At 40.2% G+C, this 26,197-nt stretch overlaps 1 protein-coding gene across 3 annotated transcripts in view; it reads right to left on the reverse strand.

The window, feature by feature from the left end:
- LOC126174750 (breast cancer type 1 susceptibility protein homolog) overlaps positions 1-26,197 on the reverse strand; it is a 278,180-nt gene that overhangs the window by 208,905 nt on the left and 43,078 nt on the right. For all 3 annotated transcript variants that reach the window (XM_049921072.1, XM_049921071.1, XM_049921069.1), the window contains exon 3: positions 15,830-16,127. In XM_049921072.1, coding sequence (XP_049777029.1) covers positions 15,830-16,127 — 298 coding nt within the window. The remainder of the gene's footprint in view (positions 1-15,829; positions 16,128-26,197) is intronic.

The raw sequence follows: 26,197 nt of genomic DNA on the forward strand, positions 1-26,197 counted from the left end.
AGGTTTGATATGGACGGAGGTACTGATGCAGCCATCTCTGAGGTGGAGGTCAACATCTAGGAAGGTGGCTTGTTGGATGAGTAGGACCAGGTGAAGCAAATGGGGGAGAAGTTGTTGTGGTTCTGGAGGAATGTGAATAAGGTGTCCTCACCTTCAATCCAGATAGCAAAGATGTCATCAATGAATCTGAACCAGGTGAGGGGTTTAAGATTCTGGGTTTTTAGGAAGGATTCCTCTAGATGGCCCATGAATAGGTTAGCATACGACGGTGCCATGCAGGTGCCCTTAGCAGTACCGCGGATTTGTTTGTAGGTAATCCCTTCAAAGGAGAAGTAACTGTGGGTGAGGATATAGTTGGTCACGGAGACTAGGAAGGAGGCTGTTGGTGTGGAATCCAAAGGGCGTCTGGAAAGGTAGTGTTTGATAACAGTAAGGCCATGGGCATTAGGAATGTTTGTGCTTAGGGAAGTGGCATCAATAGTGACTGGCAGGGCACCATGTGGTAAAGGAAAACAAACTGTGGAGAGTCGGTCGAGGAAATGGTTGGTATCTTTTATATAGGAGGATAGGTTCTGGGTAATAGGTTGAAGGTGTTGGTCTATGAGAGCAGAGATTCTCTCAGTGGAGGCACAGTAACCGACCACAATGGGGTGTCCTGGTGGTTGGGATTATGGACTTGAGGAAGCATGTGGAAGGTGGGAGTGCGGGAAGTGGTATGGGTAAGTAGAGAGATGGACTCTGGGGAGAGGTTCTGGGATGGGCCTAAGGATTTCAGTAGTGACTGGAGATCCTGCTGGATTGCTGGAATGGAATAACTGTGGCATGGTTGGTAGGTGGAAGTGTCTGACAGCTGACGGAGTCCTTCTGCCATGTAATCCTTGCGTTTCAAAACAACGGTGGTGGAGCCTTTGTCTGCAGGTAGAATTCTAAGATCAGGATCAGTTTTTAGATGGTGGACTGCAGTTCTTTCTGCGGATGTAAGGTTAGTATGCATGTTGAGGGATTTGGGGAATGATGGTGAGGCAAGGTTTGAGATTACGAAATTCTGGAAGGTTAACAGGGGGTGGTTTGGAGGCAGTGGGGGTGGATCACGGTTGGATGGAGGAGTGAACTGAGTTAGGCAAGGTTCAATATTGGTCTTTGGTTGAGTCTGGTGGTTGGGTTGGTGGCGAAAAAGTGTTTCCACTGTAGGGACCGTGAGAAGGAGAGAAAGTCATTAACTAGTCCTGCATGGTTGAATTTGGGAGTGGGGCAAAAGGTAAGGCCTTTGGAAAGGACTAATATTTCTGTGGGACTAAGGTTTCTGGAGGAAAGGTTCATGGCTGAGTTGCGGGTCTGTTTAGGTTTTAGGATCTGTGTGGTGGTAGGAGGGAGTTTTGGAGGGTGCGGTAAGCATAGTAGGTCTGCGACACAGGGTTTGTCAGCTATGAGGGGGGCATGGGGGAGATTTGGAGGTTGTTGTAGAAGTGGTGGACAGTGGTAATCTGAGGCGGGAGTAGGAAGTGAGCAGGATGGAGAGCTTTTTGAGATGGCGTTGTGCATGTTGCTCAAGTTCCTGCAGGGCAAGAGTTTCAATGTGTGTTATGGGTTCCAGGAATTTGGGTTTACATAGCAGGAGAATTTTGCGAATGGAGATAAGGTACTGCAAGGAGGATTGGGCTTGGTTGATATGGTTTTACAGAACTATGTTGGTGAGCGCTAAGGATTGGTGGAATCTGAACAGGTGGAGCTCATTGTGGAAGGAGGGGTCGCAACCAGAGATGGGTAATTTGATGGTAAGGCCATTAACGGGGATTTCATGACGATAGTGCAAGATGAAAACTCACTAAAATTGGCGAGAAGTCACAAGGGTCAAAGAAGTGAATAACTAATCATTAATAAATATATGTATATTACTATGGATCGCAGGTTTGAGGGTAGATAAGCGTAAATAAGGAGGACGGCAAATGTGACTGGATGAGGTGGATTTAGTGGATGCGAACAGGGATAGAACGGAGAAAGTGTGTGGGGTGGGGAGGGGTTCGTAGTTAGAGATGTAAGATCGTGTGGCACCGGAAAAATGCAGGAGATAACAGGCCAAAATATGGGAACTGACACAGGGAGCGTGATCAGTTAGAAGGTATAGGCTTAATTATATCGGCAGGAGTAATGTGGGACATAAGCTGCTGCACCAACCATCAGCGGGGTATTGAGGCCGTCTGTTGCGCGTGGCCGAGTCGTTGATACAGTGTGACTCATTAGTAGAGCATGCAGTGCAGTTCGTAAGGCAACAAGAGAAACACAGGAAAGAAAAGAAAGATGGATGGACATAGGCTATAGCGATGCAAAAGAAAATAGTTACAAAGGAAAACAGCACAGGGTTAGGATCGAAGAAAAGCTGTCAGGCAAAAATCAAACAATGGAAAATCCAGGATGGAATGTAACAATACCAGAGAAGGAAAGTTGCTACTCACCATATAGTGGAGATGCTGAGTTGCGATAGGCACAATAAAAAACCAGTGGACAACCCTGTTGCCAAACATAATACCCCTCATCTTAATGATTGCTTCACAGCCTGTGACATATGGATCATTCCCACAAACACCAGCTTTTCTGAACTGCGCAGGTGGGAACTTTCCCTGCAATACATCCTACATTCCCGTAACCCTCCTGGTCTCAACCTTCGTTAGTCACTGTCCTCACCCATCCAGCCCCCTCCCTGTTCCCATTCCAGCACTACACAGCTGTCATTTCACCGCCACATCCAGCCTTTTAATTTCTTTTTATTTCTCTCCTTTTCACTACTTACCCCTTCCCCCCTCTCTCCTGTCCTCCGTCTAAACTGCAACACTTCACTGTCAGCCACTCCCACCATACTATCCCTCCCCCTCCCCGCCCCAGCCTCCTCCTTAACCCCACCCAGTCACCAATCCCCTCATGCACTGGTGCTGCTGCTCGCAGTGTAGTTTCAGCTCTCTAAGACTGCAGACGTGTGTGCAAGTTGCGTTTGCATGAGAGTGTGTGTAAGAGTGTAACTGCTGGTCCACCAATTGTCTGCACACAGTATTCTCTGATGTGAGAATGGTGGGCAAGTTGGTGGTTGCTTAATGACTCTTTTCCCACAAATAAATATGTCTTCAAATTCTACAGTGTGAATGATTCTTTGTCAAGAACAAATTGCTTCATGGTCAACAATCTGACACGAATTTAAACGTTGGTACACTCCAGCATGGACACATCACAGATGATTTCATACTGTTTCTCAAGGTAGTATGACCAATGTCAACGCAGAGGGTAGTTGTTTTTTACAAACATGAGCGGTTACAAACATAAGCCTCACAGACATTGCTATTTCAAGGCCTCATACCACTAACATATTTTTTTCCTACCAGTGAGTCTTAAGTTTAAATCCTCAAATTATCATTCTCTACCACCTGTATAATTTTTGCCCCAAAAGGTTTATGAGACCTTGGAAAAATAACATTAATATAAAGAAACATATAAAATACAAAAGAGACTTGTATACAAATTTGGAAACTAAAGTTAAAATTTAAGTCTTCTACTGCAGTCTATGACATCACAATTCTGTCAAAACAACCAACACTTCTTTTTGCTACTGCAATTTAGTAAAATTGTTAGGAGGTAAACTGTGACCAAGTTGATGAGGTGGGTGTTATTGTGAACCAAAATCTAACCACACAAAATTATTGAATTGAGTTGACAAAAGTTATGGGACACTTCCTAATATCCTGTTGAACCTCCTTCTGCCCAGCGTAGGGCACCAACTTGGCACTACATGGACCCAACAAGTTGTTGGAAGCCCCTGTGCGAAATATTGATATATGCTGCCTCTATAGCCATCCATAATTCCAAAAGTGTGGCCGGTGCAGGTTTTTGAGCATGAACTGACATCTCAAATTACATCCATAAATGTTCAATGAGCTTCATATCAGGTGATCTGGTTGGCCAAATCATTCACCTAGAATGTTCTTCAAACCAATCTTGAACAACTATGGCATGGTGACACTGTGCATTGTCATCCATAAAAATTCTATCGTCTTTTGGGAACATGAAGTCCATGAATGGCTGCAAATAGTATCCAAGTAGTTCAGCTGGACCAGAGGATACAGTCTATTCCGTGTAAACACAGCCCACACCATTATGCAGCCACCACCAACTCGCACAGTGCCTTGCTGACAACTTGGGCCCACGGTATCATGGGGTCTCTGCCACACTTGAACCCTACCATCAGCTCTTACCAAATGAAATCGGGACTCAGTTGACCAGGCCATGGTTTTCCAGCCATCTGGGGTCCAACTGGCATGGTCACGATCCCAGGAGAGATGCTGCAGGCATGTCGTGCTGTTAGCAAAGGCACTCGCATCGGTCATAGGCTGCCATAGCCAATTAATGCCAAATTTCACCACACTATGCTAACTGATACGTTCATTGTACATCCTACATTGATTTCTACAGATATTTCATGTGTTATTGCTTGTCTGTTAGCACTGACAACTCTGCGTAAATGCCACTGTTTTAGGATGTTAAGTGAAGGCCATTGGCACTGCGTTGTCCGTAGTGAGAGGTAATGCCTGAAATTTTGTATTCTAGGCACACTCGACACAGAATGCTGAATTGTCTAACGATTTCTGATGTGGAGTGTCTCAGGGGTCTAGCTCCAATTACCATTCCACATTCGTAGTCTGTTAATTGCCGTTGTGTGGCCATAGTCACATCGGAAACCTTTTCACATGAATCACCTGAGTACAAATGCCAGCTCCTTCAATGTACTGCCCTTTTGTACCTTGTGTATGCGAAGCTACCACCCTCTGTATTTGTGCGTGTCGCTAATCTATGACGTTTGTCGACTCAGTATAAAATAGAGGTTGATTCTTGTTAATGAACTCTGTTGATGCTCCACAATGCAATGATGAGTCGCAGTACCTGTACAGTGCTTACAATGGTGAAGATGCACTATGGTGGACTTATATGTTGGCAGTGGCTTCAATGCAGACATATCAGCTTCTATTGCAGCAGTTGCCATAGGATCAAAAACACAATGGTGTATGGAAGAAGAAACACAGTTGGTACGTCAAGGAAACTATATGAGCCAGTGCAAGGATAAGTTTAATGTTTTTAAATCATCATTAGTGGAGGAAGTGTGTGATTCTGTATGCCTTATATTGGTGAGGTGGTTGTTAGATTTGACCACAAAGGTGGAAATCTATCAAACATGAGACAACACATTAACTGTTTGCAATTAGAACTTGTCCTAAAGCATGAACAACAGCCATGAAAGCTTTAATAATAAATGTAATGGCACAAACAATAAATCTGAAAAGTCATTCAAACAAAGGGAGCAATATCATTTGGCACCAGATATGGCAGAGATGACTAAAATCAAACATTTGGGATAATCAACTTTCAAATTTATGGCTTTGAATAATTCCTGTAATGTTTCAGTAAATGACACATCTGATCATAAGTTCTCAAGAGAGCTGGCAGTTAGTAGGTGTGGCAGCCAGTCCAGTCTTCAGAAAAGTAAAATTAGTTGGTTGCATCAGAACATGAGTGTTCCGGAAAAAAAAGGTAATTATGAGCTTCTTGTACATCTAGAAGATGTGTAAAATTCTGAAGTGACAGGGGATCTGTGCCTCTCTGAACACCACTTAACCACAGGAATAGGGAAGTTAAATATACGTCATTATAGACTAACATCAATTCCAAGTAGAATTAATATGGAGAAAGGAGGAATTGCAATATACCTAAAAGTGGGACACCACGTCAAAAATAATGAAACACAATTTTTGTGAAGATCAAAACCTGGAAGGTTATTGCAGAATACCTCTCTTGTAATTGTAACAGTCTACAGACCCTCTTTAGGAAACCTTCAGCTGTATGTGACAAATGTAGATGCATTCTGTTGGGGGGAAAAAAACTGCAGTTTATGGAGACTTCAGTGTAGACTTCCTAAAATACCCTGACAGAAAAAAAGAACAGGAATCTTTATCTGGCTGTTTCAATTAAACAGAGTTAACAAGATGGACAAGATCACCTTTATTAATTTCGTTTTTGTGACAAGGTGCTTGTTAAAAAGAAATCAAAGTTTGTCCTGCTAAAAATATATTTATTTTTCTCTGCTTTGATGATATACATTGTATTTTTCTCTCAGTAAATATTAGTGTGTGTGATACGGCCATTTTATTCTACTGCAACAATGGTTATGACCCTAGGAGCGCTAATAATAATAATAAAAAATAAATAATGAAAACAGGAAAGTACACTCCTGGAAATGGAAAAAAGAACACATTGACACCGGTGTGTCAAACCCACCATACTTGCTCCGGACACTGCGAGAGGGCTGTACAAGCAATGATCACACGCACGGCACAGCGGACACACCAGGAACCGCGGTGTTGGCCGTCGAATGGCGCTAGCTGCGCAGCATTTGTGCACCGCCGCCGTCAGTGTCAGCCAGTTTGCCATGGCATACGGAGCTCCATCGCAGTCTTTAACACTGGTAGCATGCCGCGACAGCGTGGACGTGAACCGTATGTGCAGTTGACGAACTTTGAGCGAGGGCGTATAGTGGGCATGCGGGAGGCCGGGTGGACGTACCGCCGAATTGCTCAACACGTGGGGCGTGAGGTCTCCACAGTACATCGATGTTGTCGCCAGTGGTCGGCGGAAGGTGCACGTGCCTGTCGACCTGGGACCGGACCGCAGCGACGCACGGATGCACGCCAAGACCGTAGGATCCTATGCAGTGCCGTAGGGGACCGCACCGCCACTTCCCAGCAAATTAGGGACACTGTTGCTCCTGGGGTATCGGCAAGGACCATTCGCAACCGTCTCCATGAAGCTGGGCTACGGTCCCGCACACCGTTAGGCCGTCTTCCGCTCACGCCCCAACATCGTGCAGCCCGCCTCCAGTGGTGTCGCGACAGGCGTGAATGGAGGGACGAATGGAGACGTGTCGTCTTCAGCGATGAGAGTCGCTTCTGCCTTGGTGCCAATGATGGTCGTATGCGTGTTTGGCGCCGTGCAGGTGAGCGCCACAATCAGGACTGCATACGACCGAGGCACACAGGGCCAACACCCGGCATCATGGCGTGGGGAGCGATCTCCTACACTGGCCGTACACCACTGGTGATCGTCGAGGGGACACTGAATAGTGCACGGTACATCCAAACCGTCATCGAACCCATCGTTCTACCATTCCTAGACCGGCAAGGGAACTTGCTGTTCCAACAGGACAATGCACGTCCGCATGTATCCCGTGCCACCCAACGTGCTCTAGAAGGTGTAAGTCAACTACCCTGGCCAGCAAGATCTCCGGATCTGTCCCCCATTGAGCATGTTTGGGACTGGATGAAGCGTCGTCTCACGCGGTCTGCACGTCCAGCACGAACGCTGGTCCAACTGAGGCGCCAGGTGGAAATGGCATGGCAAGCCGTTCCACAGGACTACATCCAGCATCTCTACGATCGTCTCCATGGGAGAATAGCAGCCTGCATTGCTGCGAAAGGTGGATATACACTGTACTAGTGCCGACATTGTGCATGCTCTGTTTCCTGTGTCTATGTGCCTGTGGTTCTGTCAGTGTGATCATGTGATGTATCTGACCCCAGGAATGTGTCAATAAAGTTTCCCCTTCCTGGGACAATGAATTCACGGTGTTCTTATTTCAATTTCCAGGAGTGTATTTAGTGTCAATTGGCCAATCTAAAACTCATGTGTGTGGCAAAGTCTACAAATATGCCGATACCAAAAGTATTTTTGTGTAATACGTGTAGAAAAAGCTTGCTGAAGCCAAGCTGATTTTGTCAGTCTCACGGAAAAGAAGACATCTTCTCTTAACAACTGTGAGATGATTAGAAAAATATAAAGTTGACTGAGAACAGGCACAGCATTGAAAAACTAAATGGAATGAATACACTTTCTAGTTGTACCAAATGAAATCAATGCTAACAGATGCTGATTTATGGACTATAGTGAGCCTGGCAATATAGAACCTGGTGAAGGTGCATCAGTTGCTGATAGAAAAGCTTGTATATCTTGCCTACATAAGGTACTAGCAAAAACTGTACTTTTCTATATGCACCAAAGTATCAAATGAATATACCAAATTTGACAAATAGAAAAACTACACGAGAGTAACTTTAAAAATTATACTACCCCCCCCCCCCCCCCAAAAAAAAATAAATAAATAAATAAAAAATAAAATAAAAATAAAAAAATAAAAATTAAAAAATTAAAAATTGTGAATCTAAGGAAAATTATTTATGACTGATAAACAAAACTGTAGAAGATCTAGTGAACACTGGTGACAAAGCTGAAAATGGGGATCTAGCAATGACCATTCCATGTGGATTTCCACACGAATGGAAGGCAGCAGTTGCAGCTTTGTGCAATTTGCCAGACAGTGATTTTATGTAGGCTAAAATTAAAAGGCATCTGCTTGCTGAATATGCTACATATCATAAATATAATGAAGATAAACATCACGCAATGTCCTTTATAATTACTACTGGTAATCAAACATGTCAAAAACATCACTTACAGAACAATGTGTCAAGGGCAGGAACAAATGAAGAAAGAAGCAATATGAAAAGGCACTTTTGTTTGTTACAACTGTCACAAAGTCAGTCACAAATCCAGAAACTGCCCTGAAAAGATTGAAATTTAAAAAAGGGAAAGAGTAATGAGATGTTGATAGCACGAGTGCTTCCTGTGGCACAGTTACTTTGAATAGTGATCACTGGATAGTGAATTCCGAGGCAACAAATCATACGGTTCCAAACGAAAAATAATTTTTCAGCTATTGATAAAAATATTTTAGCTGATAATGTATTTTGGATGATAGCGGAAAAATTGAAGCTGTGAAGAAAGATACACTAAGAGTGAAAATGACTGACAACAATGTTAGGCCTAAAGAATTTTAAGCTAAAAATACACTACTTGTGATTAAGATCAACCATGTAATCTTATCAGTGAGGTAGCTCACTGAAGGTAAAGTAGCTGTATTTCGTCATTATTATGATCCACTGCCTGAGACTGCTGTCATGTGTGTGAGAGTTGCGTTTGCGTGAGTGTGTATGTGTGTGTTTGCCATCTAATTCTGAAGAAGACCTTACCGGCCGAAAGCTATTATTTGTGACAGTCTTTTTGTTGTGCCTATCTGCAACTCAGCAGCTTCGATATGTGGCGAGTAGCAACTTTCTTTTTCGTAAGATTGTTACATTGCATGCTAGATTTTCCACGGTTTGATCACTTATGTTGGTGACTGTAAGCTGCAACAGGCCTAAGACATGCTTTGTTGGTGCCACACCACACATTTTAGCGGTTTCGACCGAGATAAACCCATGCTGCAAATTATTCTTGGGGAATGTCAGCGTAGAAATGTACACAGAAACAGCTAAGTGAAAAATCCATGCAACATACACATTTATTTATATATAAAAGATGACTTTGGGATTTTCCTTTATGTGAGACCATGTGTAACACATTCGTATGCCGATTTGAAGTTCTAGATTCGCATATTTTACTGTTCGCATTGCTTCTGTATAATCTTTTATTTATTGTATCAATACCCATTTATAGTGTGATATACTGTGAAACTTCGAACATTCACAACTGTTGCAATAAACTCTTACTGTTATTGTCAACTATAGGTTTATACTTAATAGTGCTCTTTCAAAATTTTTGAGGACAGTAGGCCTATCACTGTTCAAAATGATTGTTCTCTAATTTTATTGTATAGTTATGTGAGAAATTGGTTATTTTTGAGAATTTTTGGATACTTCGAAAATTTGCTGGTACCAGCATTTTGGATACGTAACCTATTTCATAGTATATCAGAGTTTGTGGTTCAGTGTTACTGTCAAAGAATATATCACTCTACATTTCACTGTATATCAATGCAAAAAAACACGTGTTTCTGAGAATTTTTGAAAGCTACCACTGTCCTTTGCATAATCTACGACTAATCTGTAGTAAATCAGTTTTTGCGATTTAATTACTGTATCAGATATTCTACCTAACATATTGTGTTACATCTAGTTTTCACTTAAAGAGTAGCAGCCCTCTATATTACCTACATTTATCATAAATTAACTCTGTTTTCGAGTTTGCTAACAACTATAATTAACCTCAAATTGTTTTAGGAAACAAATCTCTACCACAGGTTTGTGTGTTTCCTTAATAGAAATCTTGTTTTGTGTATTTTCTTTAACTCTTATAGGGAATTGTCAACTTTATAGCTCAACAGACTGAAACACTTGACAAATTGAAAGGCTCAACATACTGAAAGATAATCAGTGGGTTTAATTTAAAGTTATTTGATCACTGCCTTATTACATGTTGCACCAGCCAAAATGCAGCCCCACTGTGAATGCTATTCTCAAACGCATGATGAGTCAGTTGACTTCCGTTAGCAGCTGGAAGTTGCCCCAACTACTCTCAAACAACTGGCAACTGCTGCGAATCGGTGTGTCGAAAGAGCTCCCAAGAGCCAATTACTCTCAAACAATTAACAGCTGCTGCGAATCGATGTGTTGAAAGAGCTCCCAAGAGTTATGTACCTGCGATACCGGTTCCAGAGGTACCTCAAGTACTATCATCTCCTGTGGATCCTATCTCCTCTGCAGGAAGTACAGGTTCTGTTATTACTCATCCACTAACTGCAAGTGGTGTGCCAATGATAGATCTTGGCATTCTGTACAAGGTGGATGGGGACCAGAGAGGACTTAGGGTGTGGTACCGATCTCCCCAACCAACAAGTTTAGGTGCTGTCTTTCACTGAAGTGAAACTGAGTTAGTGGGACTCACTTCATCTGTTTTGGCGAAACTTGTTCTGTCTGCTGTCAAAAGGTGGCAAACACAAAGGGCTAAGTGTCTATTAATCATTGACAGTTCAAACACATGGTGAATGATGGTACCCATTAGGGAAATGGCAGCAAGGGACAGAAAAGGACACCAGATGCACTCAGTGTGTATGCATGGGGGCCTCATTCAATATGTCAAAGAGGCTAGTCCTGCAGCCACTGACGAAACCAGGCACAACCAACTGCAGATTGTGGTGCACGTTGGAACAAATTATGACTGTGCAGAGCAGATGGGGGCTAGGGAGGACTTAGGGTGTTGTACTGATCCCCCTAAGCAACAATGTTGAGGCCCGGCTCCAAGGTCATACTTGGGTCATTCCAGCGACTGGCAGAGAAGACTGAGCAGACCAGCCTTGTGCATGGAGTTTCAACAAAGTTCACAATATGCATTATCCCCAGAACTGATCACAACCCTTTGGTACCGAGTCAAGTGGAAGGACTCAACCAGAGACTTTGAAGGTTCTGTGCCAAGTTAGGCTGTGACTTCCTAGACCTGTGCCATAAGGTTCAGAACTGTAGGGTCCCCCTGAATAGGTCAGTTGTGCACTACACATGAGAGGTTACTACTCAGGTAAATTGACTGTATTAAAATCCTAAAGGTTAACTGCCAAAGCAATTGCAACTAAGTGCCCAAGTTTGAAGCGCTCCTGAAACATAGTGAAGCTCACATAACACTAGATACAGAAACCAGGTTGAAACTTGAAATTGATAGCAGTGAGATTTTAGGGGAATATTTGAGTGTATATAGAATGGATAGGATAACGGGAAATGGAGGTGGTGTATTTGTCACGGCAGACAAGAAACTCAAATCCACCAAGATAAAAATTGAAGCTGTATTGGAGATTGTTCAGGCAAGACTCAGTATCAGGGGTAGGCATAAAATGATAATTGGATCCTTCTATTGTCCACCAGATTTATCTCCTGATGTAGCTGAAAACTTTATAGAAAACCTCAGTTCACTTGTACCTAAGTTCCCGAGCCATACTGTAATCATCGGTGGAGACTTTAATCATCCAACAATTAACTGGTAAAATTACAGTTTTGTCAGTGGTGGGCATGATAAGACATCCTGTGAAACATTACAAAATGCCTTCTCTGAAAACTACCTACAGCAGATAATCACAAACCCCACCCATGATGAAAATATATTGGTTCTAATGGTAACAGACAGGCCTCACTTCTTTGAGGATATCCACATCAAAAGTGGTATCATGATCACGATGTGATTGTGGTAACAGTGATTAGCAAAGTACAAAGGACAACTAAAACAAACTGAAAGATATATTTATATGTTCACTACAGTAAATAAAAATTCAGTAGTGTCATATCTGAAAGAGGAACCTGAAAATTTCAGCACAGGTCTGGAGCATGTAGAGGAACTATGGATCAAGTTTAAAAGAGTTGTTGATCCTGCATTGGATAGATAGGTACCTAGCAGAACAGTTCCTAATGGAAGGGAATCTCCGTGGTACACAGCCACTGTAAAGAAACAGAGATTATTGCATAACAGGTGTAAAATGAATCATATGAGTAAGATGCTGAATGAAACGCATTTGGCTGCCAAGAGAGCAATGTGTGATGCCTTCAATGACTATCGTATGTATGCGTGTGCATTTTCATGTCCACACGTTGCCTCATTGCACAAGCAGTCTGCTATGAATTCCCTTCTTTGTTTGGGAGCTTGTGTTACGTTATTGTGATGAAAAGATGACAGAAAAAGAATACATAAAGAAATACAAAGCGATGTCAACATTTTGTCTGCAAATTTCAGTAGACCACAACGAGATTTTAGATTTTTTGCTTCAAAAATTGCAGTGATAAGGCTGGCAATAAAATTTGGTTATCTAGAAGCTGTCAACTTATATACTCATTCAAATTATTTATTCTTCATTTCAAAACAAAGCATTCCAATTCTACCAAATTTGTAACTTGTAATGTGGAATAATTGCAATTTTTTATTTGATTGTTTTATACTTCTTTTTACGGTAGGAATCGCCTAAGCTTGTAATTAGCATATTTTGTTCCTTTACAATATTACAATTTGTATCTATTAGCATCTGTAAGTACAGTTCTAATGTATAATTATGACTTGTTTCCATACCCATTCAATTCTCTTACATACTGGGTCAATGGAACGTGAACAAATAAATACAAATGAAACTGATTATTCCTGAAACTGAGAAATACTTAAGGGACATTCTTAATTGTTTTGTGAAGGTTAATTTACTTTCAGTGTGTCATTTGTATTTAATCATGAAATATGTAAAATCAGGATAGAATGCAACAATATTATGAAAAGGATAATTGCTACTCACAACATAACGGAGATGCTGAATTACAGACACGCACAACAAAAAGACCATCAGAAAGTGAGCTTTCGGCCAACAAGACCTCCATTGGAAATAGACTACTTCTAATGAAGGGCTTGTTGGCCAAAAGCTCACTTTCTGATAGTTCTTTTTTGTTTGCCTATCTGCAACTCAGAATCTCCGCTATATGGTGTGTAGCAACTATCCTTTTCAAAATATTGTGATCATGAAATACGATATGTAGATTACCATCCTTGGAACCAACAAATTTGGGAATTTCATAGATACCAGAATCCATTAGGAGGAAGCTTTCAATGAGCTCCATTTCTGTTTTTATCTTTTGTTCAGATGTCAAGCTCCTCAGTTGTGCTTTTAAGTCACTATAACACATCTCAAATTTTTATTCAAATAATCTTCAGAAGCGGAGTTCCACATGACTTTTCCTTTGTCTATAAACTTAAATGTGCTTCCTCTGGAGTCAAAAGACATTATTGCACATAAATTGCTTTACAGCATAACTCAAAACACTTCACACACAAAACTTATGGGCCCCAGCTGTCTGTTGTCTGCAAAAAAGTGCAAAAATTCCCACCAAACGGGGGTAGCAATGCACTCTATGCATGGCCTGCATTTCCAGGAAATTATGCATGGACAAATGCGCCTGCATAGTTACGCTGTTGCAGTACTCAATTCCGGCAATCAGTTTATTAAAATCTTGCCGGCATTCGCACCCACTAGAGTTGGAAATCCTGACAGAATTTGCATGACACACAATATCAGTGCAAGCTCTGAAAAAACGAGAGCATCAATGAGTATATTGGGCATTGAGAGTCAAACTCGGTTATAAATACTGGCATGAGACCAATAATAGTCCACAGTCTGGTTAGAATCCAAACAGCGAGAACACATAACAGCAACCCACAGAAACTGAAGAAGACGACTGGGTCAGTTGTTGAAATAGTGTGCATAAAGTGGAAAAAAAGAATCAGCAAAATACCTGGAAGCACAAAATTAAAGACAGTATGTCTCCTGCATGTCTTGCAGGACTAGGTCTCATATGAAATGACGTTTAATGGTGGAACACAATATGTGAGACTTACACTCATGAGCCGAAACATTATGACCATCTGCTTAATAACTTAGTTGCCCATATTTGAAATGAAATACATTGTTGATTCTGTGTTTCAGGGATTTGACAGTTTGTTGGTAGGTTTGTGGAGGTGGCATTAGATGCCTACGGACAGTTCGTGTAATTCATGTAAATGATGATTTGTGAATGTGGTGATGCTGCCTGACAGCAACCCAGGTGGGTTCCATAGGGTTTACATCGGGTGAATCTGGTCGACGAAACTTCAACATGAGTTCACTATAACGCTCCTCAAACCATTGCAGCATGGTTCTGGCTCCGAGACATGGACAATTATACTGCTGAAAGATGACATAGCTGTCGGGAGAGACATCAAGCATGAAGGGATGCAGGTAGTCCACAGCTGTAAGCATGTCTTTGACTACTACCACAGGTCCCATGCAAGCACAGGAGAATGTCTCCCATAGCAAAATACTGCTCCCACCAGCCTGCGTCCATGGAGCGCTGCTCGTTTCAAGCCACCGGTCACCTTGATTATGGTGTCCTTGGAGACAACTAGCAATTTAGTGTATCAAAAATGTGATGCACCTGAAGAGCAGACACAATTCCATTGATTGACAGTCAAATCCCAATGGTCACCTGCCCACTGCAATTGTAACTGACGATGTCGTTGGGTCAACATATGAACCTGTAGGGGTGGTCTGCTGTGGAGCTTGATGTTCAACTATGTATGATGAACGGTGCATTCCGAATCACTTGTGCATGCACCAGAATTGTGATATCTTTCAGCAAAGATGCCACAGATCACCATCTATCCTATTTCACAGAGCAGACAAGCCTTCGAACACCACTTTTTGTGAAGAGGCCTGGACATCCAGAAATTTAGCGCCTAGTGGTAGTTTCACTGCCCTCCTACCTCTTCCCATAGATGCTCACAATAGCATGTGAACATTCGATCAGCTTCGACATTTTCTATATGCTCGTTCACAGGTTCTGCATAATAATAATCTGGCCTTTGTCAACATCACTTATGTCAATGGATTTTCCCATTTGCAGCCCATATCTTTGCTAGGGTGATTCCCATCCATGTCTGCTCCACTTACATACTGTTGTCACCATGTCACGTGACTGTAACACCACCAGACGGCATCCAACACCATGGCTAGCAGTAGTCATAATGTTTTGGCTGATCAGTGTGTGTTGTCTGGGTTTTAGTCTCATCCCATACTTCTGTGTCTCACTTGGCTGAGAGATCTGGACTCTTCTTTCTCGATACGAAACAAACTGTATATACAAACATTTGCACTTCTTACATTCTGATGTAAATATGTGTGTGTACTAATTTGGAGAAAACTGCCATATAAATGGATTTTTATTTATTTCAATTTTTATTGAAGAGAACTGGAAACATGTAAGAAACAAGAAGAAGAAAATAAAAATTACAAATAAAATAAAATAAAGCATACTTTTAAAAAAATTTAAATATTATCTAAAAACTATTTAACAGTGCAAATCAAACAAAATTATAAAGGCAGGTAAAAAAATAAATAATACTTTGATATCGTTACCATGTGTTTTGACCATCCTTTCCAGCTTCTGCTTGGCCTGGTGTATCGCTGCTAATAATGCTTTCTTTCACCTTAGACCAGCTGTTACTTTTGGAAGCTACATTCCCATTTACTTTGCTGGCAGACACTGAGCTTTGCACTGTAGAAGTTTTATGGCTACTTGGCTCCGTTCCCAATTTGAGAAAATCATTTAGGTTGTTATTTTCCTTGTTACTGTCTGATAAACCAAACTTTTTGTGCCTTGGTGAATCTATAAAAGCCTCATGTGAACTGGAATTGGCAGCTATGTACGATTCCACTGTGAACAAATTACAACACACACACACTGTAAAGCAGCTTCTGGTAAAACAGTTACTCTTGTATTCAACATTCGTGGCAAGATGCGCTTTTCATTCTCCTGAATTAATCTCAAATCAATTTACAAAATTATTGCACACACACACACACACACACACACACACACACACACACACAAAATGCATGTTGCCCATCCTATTGGATATTTCCTCTTTCAATTTGAGTTTCATGACAACATCAAGGCCATTTTTAAAACTTGAGTATTAGCATGATTTTGACAAGGACAGAAGAAGGGAAAGATTGTGGGTTTACTGAAAGACTCATACAAGTAGGCTCCTAAAATTATCCCACAAATTTGACTGTTACTCTAATATATCACTTGTCCACTGATTTTTCACTACATTATCTAGTCTTGCATTACCAATTTACATGAATTTCTAGCAATTGCTGTTATTCTAGACAAAGAGCTGTCCTATATGTTTGTGAGAAAAACTAACAACACAGAGATTGAAACTGTTTGACAGGAAATGTCAACACACAGAAACTATTAGGACTGAGAGTTAATACTGGTAACTATTCCCATTCACATTAAGACACTAGGAAAAAATATAAATGCTCTATACTTTTGTTTCAAATATGTTTCTTGGCAAGAATCTATTCCAGATGATAATGTATGAGGCTTTCATACTTAAAAAGTCAAAACTTCTCCTAAGAGCCATTTCTTATTGGTTTCTGTAAATGTGGAAGATGTGTACCTCATTTACATCATTATTTGCACGGCCCTGCCCACTTAACTATACTTAGCACACGGCTATATTTAGAGGTGAATATCAAGGATAAGGAATTTTAAGGAAGAATATAAATAAAATGTGATTTCTAAAGTCCGCTGATGGCAAAAGGAAAGGCATCACCAATAAGGAGTTATCAACAAAAGTTGTTACGCGTGTTCCTACCTCTGAATGATGATGCCTGTTTAGATCTTGCACCTGTCGCTAGTAGCGCTACTATGAGTACGCAAATCAGGTTTGTTTTAAATACATATTGTAACTGTTGTGAAGTTGAGATTGTATGTTGTGAGCTGAGTCAAAAATACCTTTAAGGTGACAAAGACACCATTACCAACACCTCACTGAGTTTAAACGAGAACATGTAATACGCCTTTGCACTGTAGAAGTTTTGTAACTACTTGGCTCTGTTCCCAATTTGAGAAAATCAGTTAGGATGTTATTTTCCTTGTTATTGTCCACTAAAGTAAACTTTTCCTGCCTTGGTGAATCTATAAAAGTCTGGATATTCCTTCCATAATACTGCAGACAGACTTGCACGAATGTAGGCACTGTATAAGATAGCTGACAGCCATGGTCATGAGAATGTAGAGTCGCAAGAAGACTGGGTCTGGATGGGCGCATGGCACTAGCGAGAGGGAAGACCATTGTGTTCAGCATATTGCTCTGGCAAATTTTACTGCATCTGCAGCAGATATTGAAGCAGCAGTTGGCACCAGAGTGACACAATGAACAATTGGTTACCTCAAGGACAGCTCTGAGCCAGACACACTGTAGGCTGCATTTCACTGACCTCAAACCATCAACACATGTGACTTCAATGGTCTTAAGCAAGAGCTCATTGCAGGGGAGGGTGGAAATCTGTTGTGTTTTATGATGAAATCTGGTTCTGCCATGGTGACAATGACGGCCGTGTGTCAGTTAGGAGGACGCCAGTTCGGGCCTGTAACCATTCATGAACAGCATTCCAGGGACTGTTTTCCAACAGGATAACACTCGCCCACTCGCCATAAAAATGTATTCACAAAATTCCATTACTCTATGTTAACCCTTTAACTGCTCTGGACGCGTTAACGGGTGCACCTTTGTACCTATCCCTGTGTGCTCTGAACATGTTTACGTGCACCACCAGTCCTTCTACCGGTACTCTGAACGTGTCTACACAAAGACACATTCAGAGTAACAGGTAGAAGGAATGGTGGCGTGCATAAGAACGTTCAGAGCACACAGGGACAGGTACAAAGGTGCACGCGTTAACACGTCCAGAGCAGTTAAAGGGTTAATTACTTTTTCGGATTGTGATTTTTTTTCTGTCAGCATATAGCATGAAAGGCATTCCTAACAAAATCATGGTACTTATTAGTGAAGAGTAAGACATTACATTATACTACCACACCACTTTCAATATTTACTAACTGCAGAGAGGTAGTATACTTTTGGGCCAGCAGGCCCTCTCTTATGTGACTTTGAAATTTATGTTTTGGTAAGTTCAGTGCCTGAAGAGTCAAGGGTCATCATGCAATGAGAAAAAAAAAGTTCACTGAACATATTCCTCACTAACATCAAAGAACAAAATATCATCATATCAATGGGTTTGACCAAGGCAGACTGCTTGGTCTCTGGGAAACTGGTGTCCTACCATGACATTTCAACTTTTTCCATTGTCCAGTGGTCCCAGATCAATGGGCACATTCGCACAGTTACTACTGGGCTGAGCATCAAACACAGTGTTTTTGAGTTCTACTGAGATATGGTGCTGGCCTTAATAAGGCAGCTTCTACTGTTGAGTGTACACATAAAAAATGCTTTGAGTGATAGTTTGGGGTGTAATTTGATCTGAATTTCTATTTACTGGGAACCACCTGAATGGCAGAGTGCACGAAATCGATTTTTTGAGGCACATGCAATCCTTCTGGGAACTTCAAATGCTACATTTCAGCAGGACAATCCCTAGCATGGTGTGACAAGAAATGGGACAAATTGGAGACAGTAACACATTGCATCTACTTTGACCAGTGAAATAGTGAACAAGCACGTATGTTGCACATTGTGTAATTACAATGGTGACTATAATGTTTAATGTTTGCCCATATTTTAAACTTGATTAACCTGGCAGTTTTCACAATGGAGGGGGAAAAAAGTTAAAACTACAATATTCAATTACAGATTAAAAAAATAAATCTGTAATGAAGAGAGAATGTATCTACAGTTAGAAATGTAATTATATTTCAAGACAAACTCAAACTGGTTATTGGAAAAATAAATAACCATTTTTATTGGAAAAAATTAAATAACATAAAAAACTTATATCGCTGGATTATATGTAGGTCAAGTGAAATCTGTGATACTCTGTTACAAAATAAGTACACATCAGGAGTAAATGAAAACATTCACTGCAACATGACAATATTTATGAGTCACTGGCTTTCTCATCTTCTCACCTAATTTTTGAACAGTGAACTACTCTTCCAGAATTTTACAATCAACGCTACCGCTGTCTTTGAAACTCTCAGCAGAAAGAGGTGCAGAACTTGGACTTGCAATCATCTCCATATTTTGTAAAATATGTTGTGATCTTCAGGCCAAAGACTGTTTTACTGCAGCTCTCCACACTAGCCTAACCTTTGCAAGCCTCTTCATCCTGGATTACTACTGCAACCTACATACATATGAAGCAGCATACTGTGCTCAGGCCTTGGTCTCCGTCTACAATTTTCCCCACACACTCCTCTATTAGCAAACTGACAATCCCTTGATCTCTCAGGATGTGTCCAATCAATGACCCCTTCTTTTTATAAAGTATACCATAATGTTCTTACCTCCCAAGTTTGAATCAGTACACCTCCATTAGTTATCTTATCTGTCCAATACATCTTCAGTATAACATTTCAAAAATTGCTATTTTCTTCTCGTCTGACCAGTTTATCGTCCAAATTTTACTTACACACAAGGCTACATTCCAGATAAAAACCTTCAGAAATGACTTCCTTTATATCCAATGTTAACAAATTTCTGTTTCACATAAGCAGTATCTATATTATATGTCCACTACTTTGAACACTATTCTTTTTTTTTTTATCTTGGTGCCCAAATAGTAAAAATCCATCTATTATTTTTAATGTCCCATTTCCGAAACTAATTCCTTCAGCATTGATAGATTTACCTCAAGTACAAACTATTACCCTTGTTTTACTTATAGTGTCTTTTCAAGACACTATCCATTTCATTCAATTGATTTTCAAAGTTCTTTCCAGTTACTGACAAAATTACAATGACAATGGCAAAGCTCAGTCGTCCCCCCCCCCCCCCCCTACTTTTAATTCTCTTATCAAATTTCTCCTTGGTTTCCTTCACAGCTTGCTCAATGTACAGATTGAATGACACTGGGAGTAGGCTACAACCCTGTCTCACTCTCTTCTCAACTATTTTATGATGAACAAACTATATGACTTAGAAATACTCTTAGGGCAAATTAACTCTGTAAAAGTCATATGTTTGAATGAACATTGGCTTAAATGGGACAATGTCAAGCTACTAAATTCACTCTCAGGATATAAGTTAGCATCGAGTTTTAGCAGAAAAAAGGAGTATGGGGGATCATGTATATTAGTTGAACAGACAGACAACTTCGAAGCCAAAACGACATTCGATTGTTTAAATGAGGAACAGGTATTCGAAAGCTGTTGCATTGAGCTGTCTCAATACGGTTTACTAATCATAAGCATATATCATGTCCCGGAATATTGGGCTACTAGGGCATTTCTAGAGAAATTTGAAACTCTACTAAGTAGATTGCCGGTAGGGAAACCATATAAAAAGATTGTAATTTGTTCTGATTTTAATATAGATATAAGAGACGAAAACAGATTTGTTACCACCCTGAAGGATTTGTTGGCTACAAACGGCTTAACACTAAATTTTACTGAGTACACCAGGGTAACAGCCACTTCTGCCACAAGCATTGATAATATAGTGAGCAGCAAAAATTATGGGAATACACAAAAACATGTATTTGACTTAGGAATATCTGATCACTCAGCACTTTTTTATGTCATTGCCATACATAGACAAAAAATATAGGCCCACAGTGAAATTGGTCAGAAATTTCAGCCAGCCAAATATAAACACATTTATCTTGAAATTAAAGGAAACCCATTGGACCTTCAGCAACCATTGCTCAGTAAACAATAATTACAACACTTTCATATCTGAATTCAAGAACGTTTTCAATGAATGCTTTCCCCTCATATCAACAAATGATAAATACAATAAAAGTAAGACATGGATTATGGAAGGTATCAGGATCTCTAGCATTAGAAAGAGGGAAATGCATAAGGAAGCGAAAACCAACCATGATGCTGAATTTATTAGGTACAAAATCAAATACAAAAAAATATTTGATCGGGTAGTTAAACAAGCAAAACAATTAGCAAACAGTAAATATATAGCTAATGCCTCAAATAGATCAAAATCAGTATGGCAGGTTGTCAAGAAAGAAACAGGTACTGAAGAAACAAAACATTTTAATTACAAACTAGAAATTGGTGGGAATACTGTTACTAACACTCGGCACATCTGTGAAGAATTTAATAAGTACTTCATAACCACAAACAAAATTCATAACTTCTTACTTCCACAAATGAGACCTGATGCAGTACTGCAGGAATCAAGAGAGTTTAAACTTACTGCAGTAACATGTCACGAAGTAGCTAACATCATACAATCCCTAAAAAATCTTAAATCTGTGGGCTGGGATGAAATTCCAACAAATATCATAAAGGCAGGAAGTGACAGCATTGCACCTCAACTCTGTAAAATAATAAACCAATCATCTGATGAGGGCTGCTTTCCAGACAGACTGAAATATGCTGAAGTCTGTCCAGTCTACAAAAAGGGAAAACAAGATGATTTAATAAATTTCTGCCCAGTGTCTATACTCCCAGTTTTCTCTAAAATAGTTGAACGAATAGTATGTAATCAATTAGAAAAGTACAATAAGGAAGGTACTATTATTCTCAATAACCAATATGGGTTTAGGAAGGGCCGAAACGCAGGCATGCCTCAGGGCTCATTATTAGGACCACTTCTGTTCTTATATTACATAAATGACATGCCTAGCAAAGTAAATACAGATACAATACTTTACGCAGATGACTCAACTGCTGTAGTCTGCTGCAAAAACACTGACGAATTAGTAAGGACCACGAAACAAACTCTAGAAGAACTTGAACAATGGATAAAAGATAATGCTATGAAATTAAATCTTGAAAAAACCCAAATCATACACTTCAGGACCAAACAAACTACTGAATGTATATCACAAATAGAATATTCAGGTAAAGAACTGACCACAGTTGATTCTGTAAAATTTCTTGGGATAACTTTAAATAAAAATGTGCAATGGACCGACCATGTGGACAGTTCACTGAAGAGATTAAATAGTTAGTTTATGCAGTGAGGGTACTACACAAAGTAACGGATTTAACAGTGAAGAAAACTGTATACCACGCGGATTTCTTAACACTTATAAGATATGGAATAATATTTTGGGGTGCTGAAAAGACAAACCTCCTTCGAATCTTCAAAAAAAAATCAGAGCAATGACAGGAACCAATAGTAGACATTCATGCAAACCACTATTCAAAAGCCTGGACTTCATGACAATCCCTTCCATCTTCATATATGAAATACTTCTCTTTGAACAGAAAAACTCACATCTGTTTGAAGGAAATACATTCACACATGCCTATGAAACTAGACATAAATTGAAATACGTGCTACCTTGTCACCGACTCACAGTATATGAAAATACACCATATTACATGGCTCTGAAGATCAGAAATAAGATAAGGTCAATATTTGGTGAATCCACATTGGAGACCATTGGCACATACCTAAAAAGCAAATGTTATTATAGTCTAGAAGAATTTCTAAATGAATAAAAAGCAATGTGATAGTTTAGAAGAATTTATAAATAGGAATAGGGAGTAAAGGTGCAAGTACAAATGGTATTCTTTCGAAGCCATATAGATACTTGTATAAAAACATGTTATGTGACAATAAAGTATCTTATCTTATCTTATTCATGCCCATCAACGGTCATATTTGCAGTCTGCTTTTTGTACAAGACACAAATAACCTTCTGCTCTCTGTATTTTATTCCTGCTACTTTCAGAATTTTGAAGAGTTTATTCCAGTATGGACTATGAAAATTTTGAACCTAATCTATAAGCAATAAACCTAGGATTCCCCTTCCTCAATGTCATAGGGTCAGTATTGCCTTATGTACTCCTAGTCTACTTTGCTTATTTTCATTCACTTATGTTGTATTGTATTAGATTTTGGGGTAACTCTTGCCATTCTAAAAGGATATTTTTGGCTCAGAAACAGGTGATTCGGGCAATAAGTGGTGTAAGTTCGCGAATCTCTTGTCGACCCCTGTTCACAAGTCTGGGTATTTTGACATTAGCCTCTTGATTTATATATTCTCTACTGTCGCTTCTTGTTAACAATATCAGCTTATTCCCAAGAATAAGCAGTTTTCACTCAGTTAATACTCAGCAGAGATCCAACCTGCATTTGGATCGGACTTCCTTAACTCTTGTGCAGAAACGTGTGCAGTATACTGCTGCATCCATTTTCAATAAGCTATCACAAGAATTCAAAAATCTTAGCAGTAATCCACATGCTTTCAAATCAAAACTGAAGAGTTTCCTCATGGGTCACTCCTCCTATTCTATTCAGGAGTTCCTTGAAAAATTAAGCTAATTCTTATGTTGTTGATTGTGTTTACTTAAACTTATGGCTTGACTTTTTTGGGTTCATAAACATTTTATTTTTATCTGTTATTACTTTTGTATTGTAATTTCACATACTGACACGTTCCATGACCTTGGAGATTTGCTCCTCAATTTGGTCCTGCGGAACTTGACATTTAAATAAATAAATACACTTCTCCAGAACCATCACAACAATCCTATTCACAATAGCAAACTGCAGACGATTAGTCAACCTGTGGGATGAAGCCCATCGCCACACTCTGGATGCGCTTGCTCCACAACACGTTGCACCCATTCCCTGCCTGTCACAATATAGAGATACCAGCTACTTGCCTGGCTGCCAAACGCAGGAAAACTAAGCAAGGCGGCCATCTATGGAGGTGAGACACCACAGATGAAAATTTTTCTGGACTGACAGTTACCAGGACGTCTGGACTCTATTCAACACCACTGTTGACACCCGTCCTGTCCTGGTGCTAGTCGACTCAGGGGCTTCTTTTCCTGTGTAATGTTGAATGCTTACCGTCACCAGCTAAAGAAGACTATATTTAGTGACACAAAATGATTGAGCTGAAAGTCAAAAATGGGAAATGTGTCCAGCTGACAGGAACATCTATTGCAAGAATAACTATAAATTACTAAACACAGTCCTTTGATTTGTCATTTTAATAGACTGTAGTCATGTGATGATAAGCATCTCCAGTGGTCAAGGAAAACTTTGGATCACTAACTGTCATAAGCAGTCGCAATGCATTCCAGGATGTGCAGCTCAGTGCCATCAACAAAGAGTTTTGCTACATTTCCATTATAGACAACATAGTGGAGGAAGCTACTATCAAACTGACAACAGGATCTGGTCTGACCAAGGAATGACACTGGCAAGTGTTAGCCACTTTGTGCCAATTTTTGGATGCTATTAAATCTAAAGTAAATAAAAGAACAGGCCAAGCAGACCATGGTAAAACACTGTATCGACACTGGGAATCTTATCTCAATTAGCCAGCACTCTTACAAGCTGTTGTCTGGTCAACGACACACAATTCAGTAGCAAGTGAAGATGGTGTCGCTGATGGTTCTTGGTCCTCTCCTGCAGTCCTTGTGAAGAAGAAGGATGGCATATTGCCTTACTGCATCAACTATTAACAAATGAACAAAATTACAAAAAAGATGTCCATCTATTCCCATGAAATGATGAAACCCTAGACTCCTTGAAAGCAGCACTCTTCTCTCAATTTTGGACATGCAGACATGTTAGTGGCAAATCAAGGTTGAAGAGGAGGCTAGCGGTAAATCATGGCTGACCAGGAAAAGACTCCCTACAGAACACCTGATGGCCTCTATGAGTTTAAATTACGCCATTTGGACTATGTAATGATCCAGCCACTTTCGAGCATACAATGGACAACTTGCTTCACCACCTCAAATGGATGATATGTCTTCACTAACTGGATGACGTCTTTTTAAAGACATCTGAACAACATCTAAGCCACATGAAACCATGATGGAGTGCATGCAGGTAGCAGATCTCCCCCTGAATCTGGAAAGTGATTCTTCACTCCCATCAAATAAAACTCCTGGGGCACCTTAGCTCTTGGTGCTGGAGTCCATCCAAGAAAAACTACTCTACAACCGAGAAAGAGTGTCCCGTTTTTTCTTGGACAATCAACAAGATGTGGCTGTATTTACCTGACAAACCATCCACTGTTGTTATAGACCACAAGTCTCCTATGCTGGCTGATAAGGGAGACTGGCAAGATGAGTACTGAGGCTTCAGGTTTACACTGTGGAGTGGTATAGAAAAGTGGATGCAAACACAAGGACACTGACTACGTTTTGAGGAATCCTTTGGCAGAACACAGTAGTATGAATAAAATGTCAGTCACCGCTGCATTAAATGACAGTGCTGCTGAATAGAGGGAAGATCCAGCATTGCTAAAAACCACTGAGGCCTTGAAGTAGGAACCAACCAAAGGAGAATTCCAATTAATAATCACAACATTATATAAAAGAAGTATGATCCAATAGGGCAAAGATGGTTGCTCATCATCTCATTCATGAAGACTGTACACAAAATCAGATGCAGGTGTCACTGACCAGGTCTCTACCTATCCATTAGACTTTGTGAGCCACTGTAAGAAACGCCAAAAACAGAAGCAAGTGGCGCAATTACCTTCAACATAGCTGATACCAATTCTGCCAATAGCAGTGCCATTCCACCGTTGAATCAACCTCTTGTGGGAAGTTACCACAGTTGACAAATGGGTACTAGCACTGTCTAGCTCGTATCATTTGTAACCTTGCACAGCCAAAATGTTATATGTCAAAATGTGAAAACTGCCCAGGTTTATGACACCTACAAGAATTGTTTGACATTAATGAAATTGATGAAATAACATATAAACTGTGCACATATACAGATGGAACAACTCTACAGACATGTTTATCATCTGTGGAAAACTTCTTGGAAAACCTTGCAGACAAATTAAAAAAGAAAAAAGCTTCTGTTG

Source organism: Schistocerca cancellata, chromosome 3 (assembly GCF_023864275.1).
Source record: "Schistocerca cancellata isolate TAMUIC-IGC-003103 chromosome 3, iqSchCanc2.1, whole genome shotgun sequence".
In the NCBI taxonomy this organism is placed as follows: domain Eukaryota; kingdom Metazoa; phylum Arthropoda; class Insecta; order Orthoptera; family Acrididae; genus Schistocerca; species Schistocerca cancellata.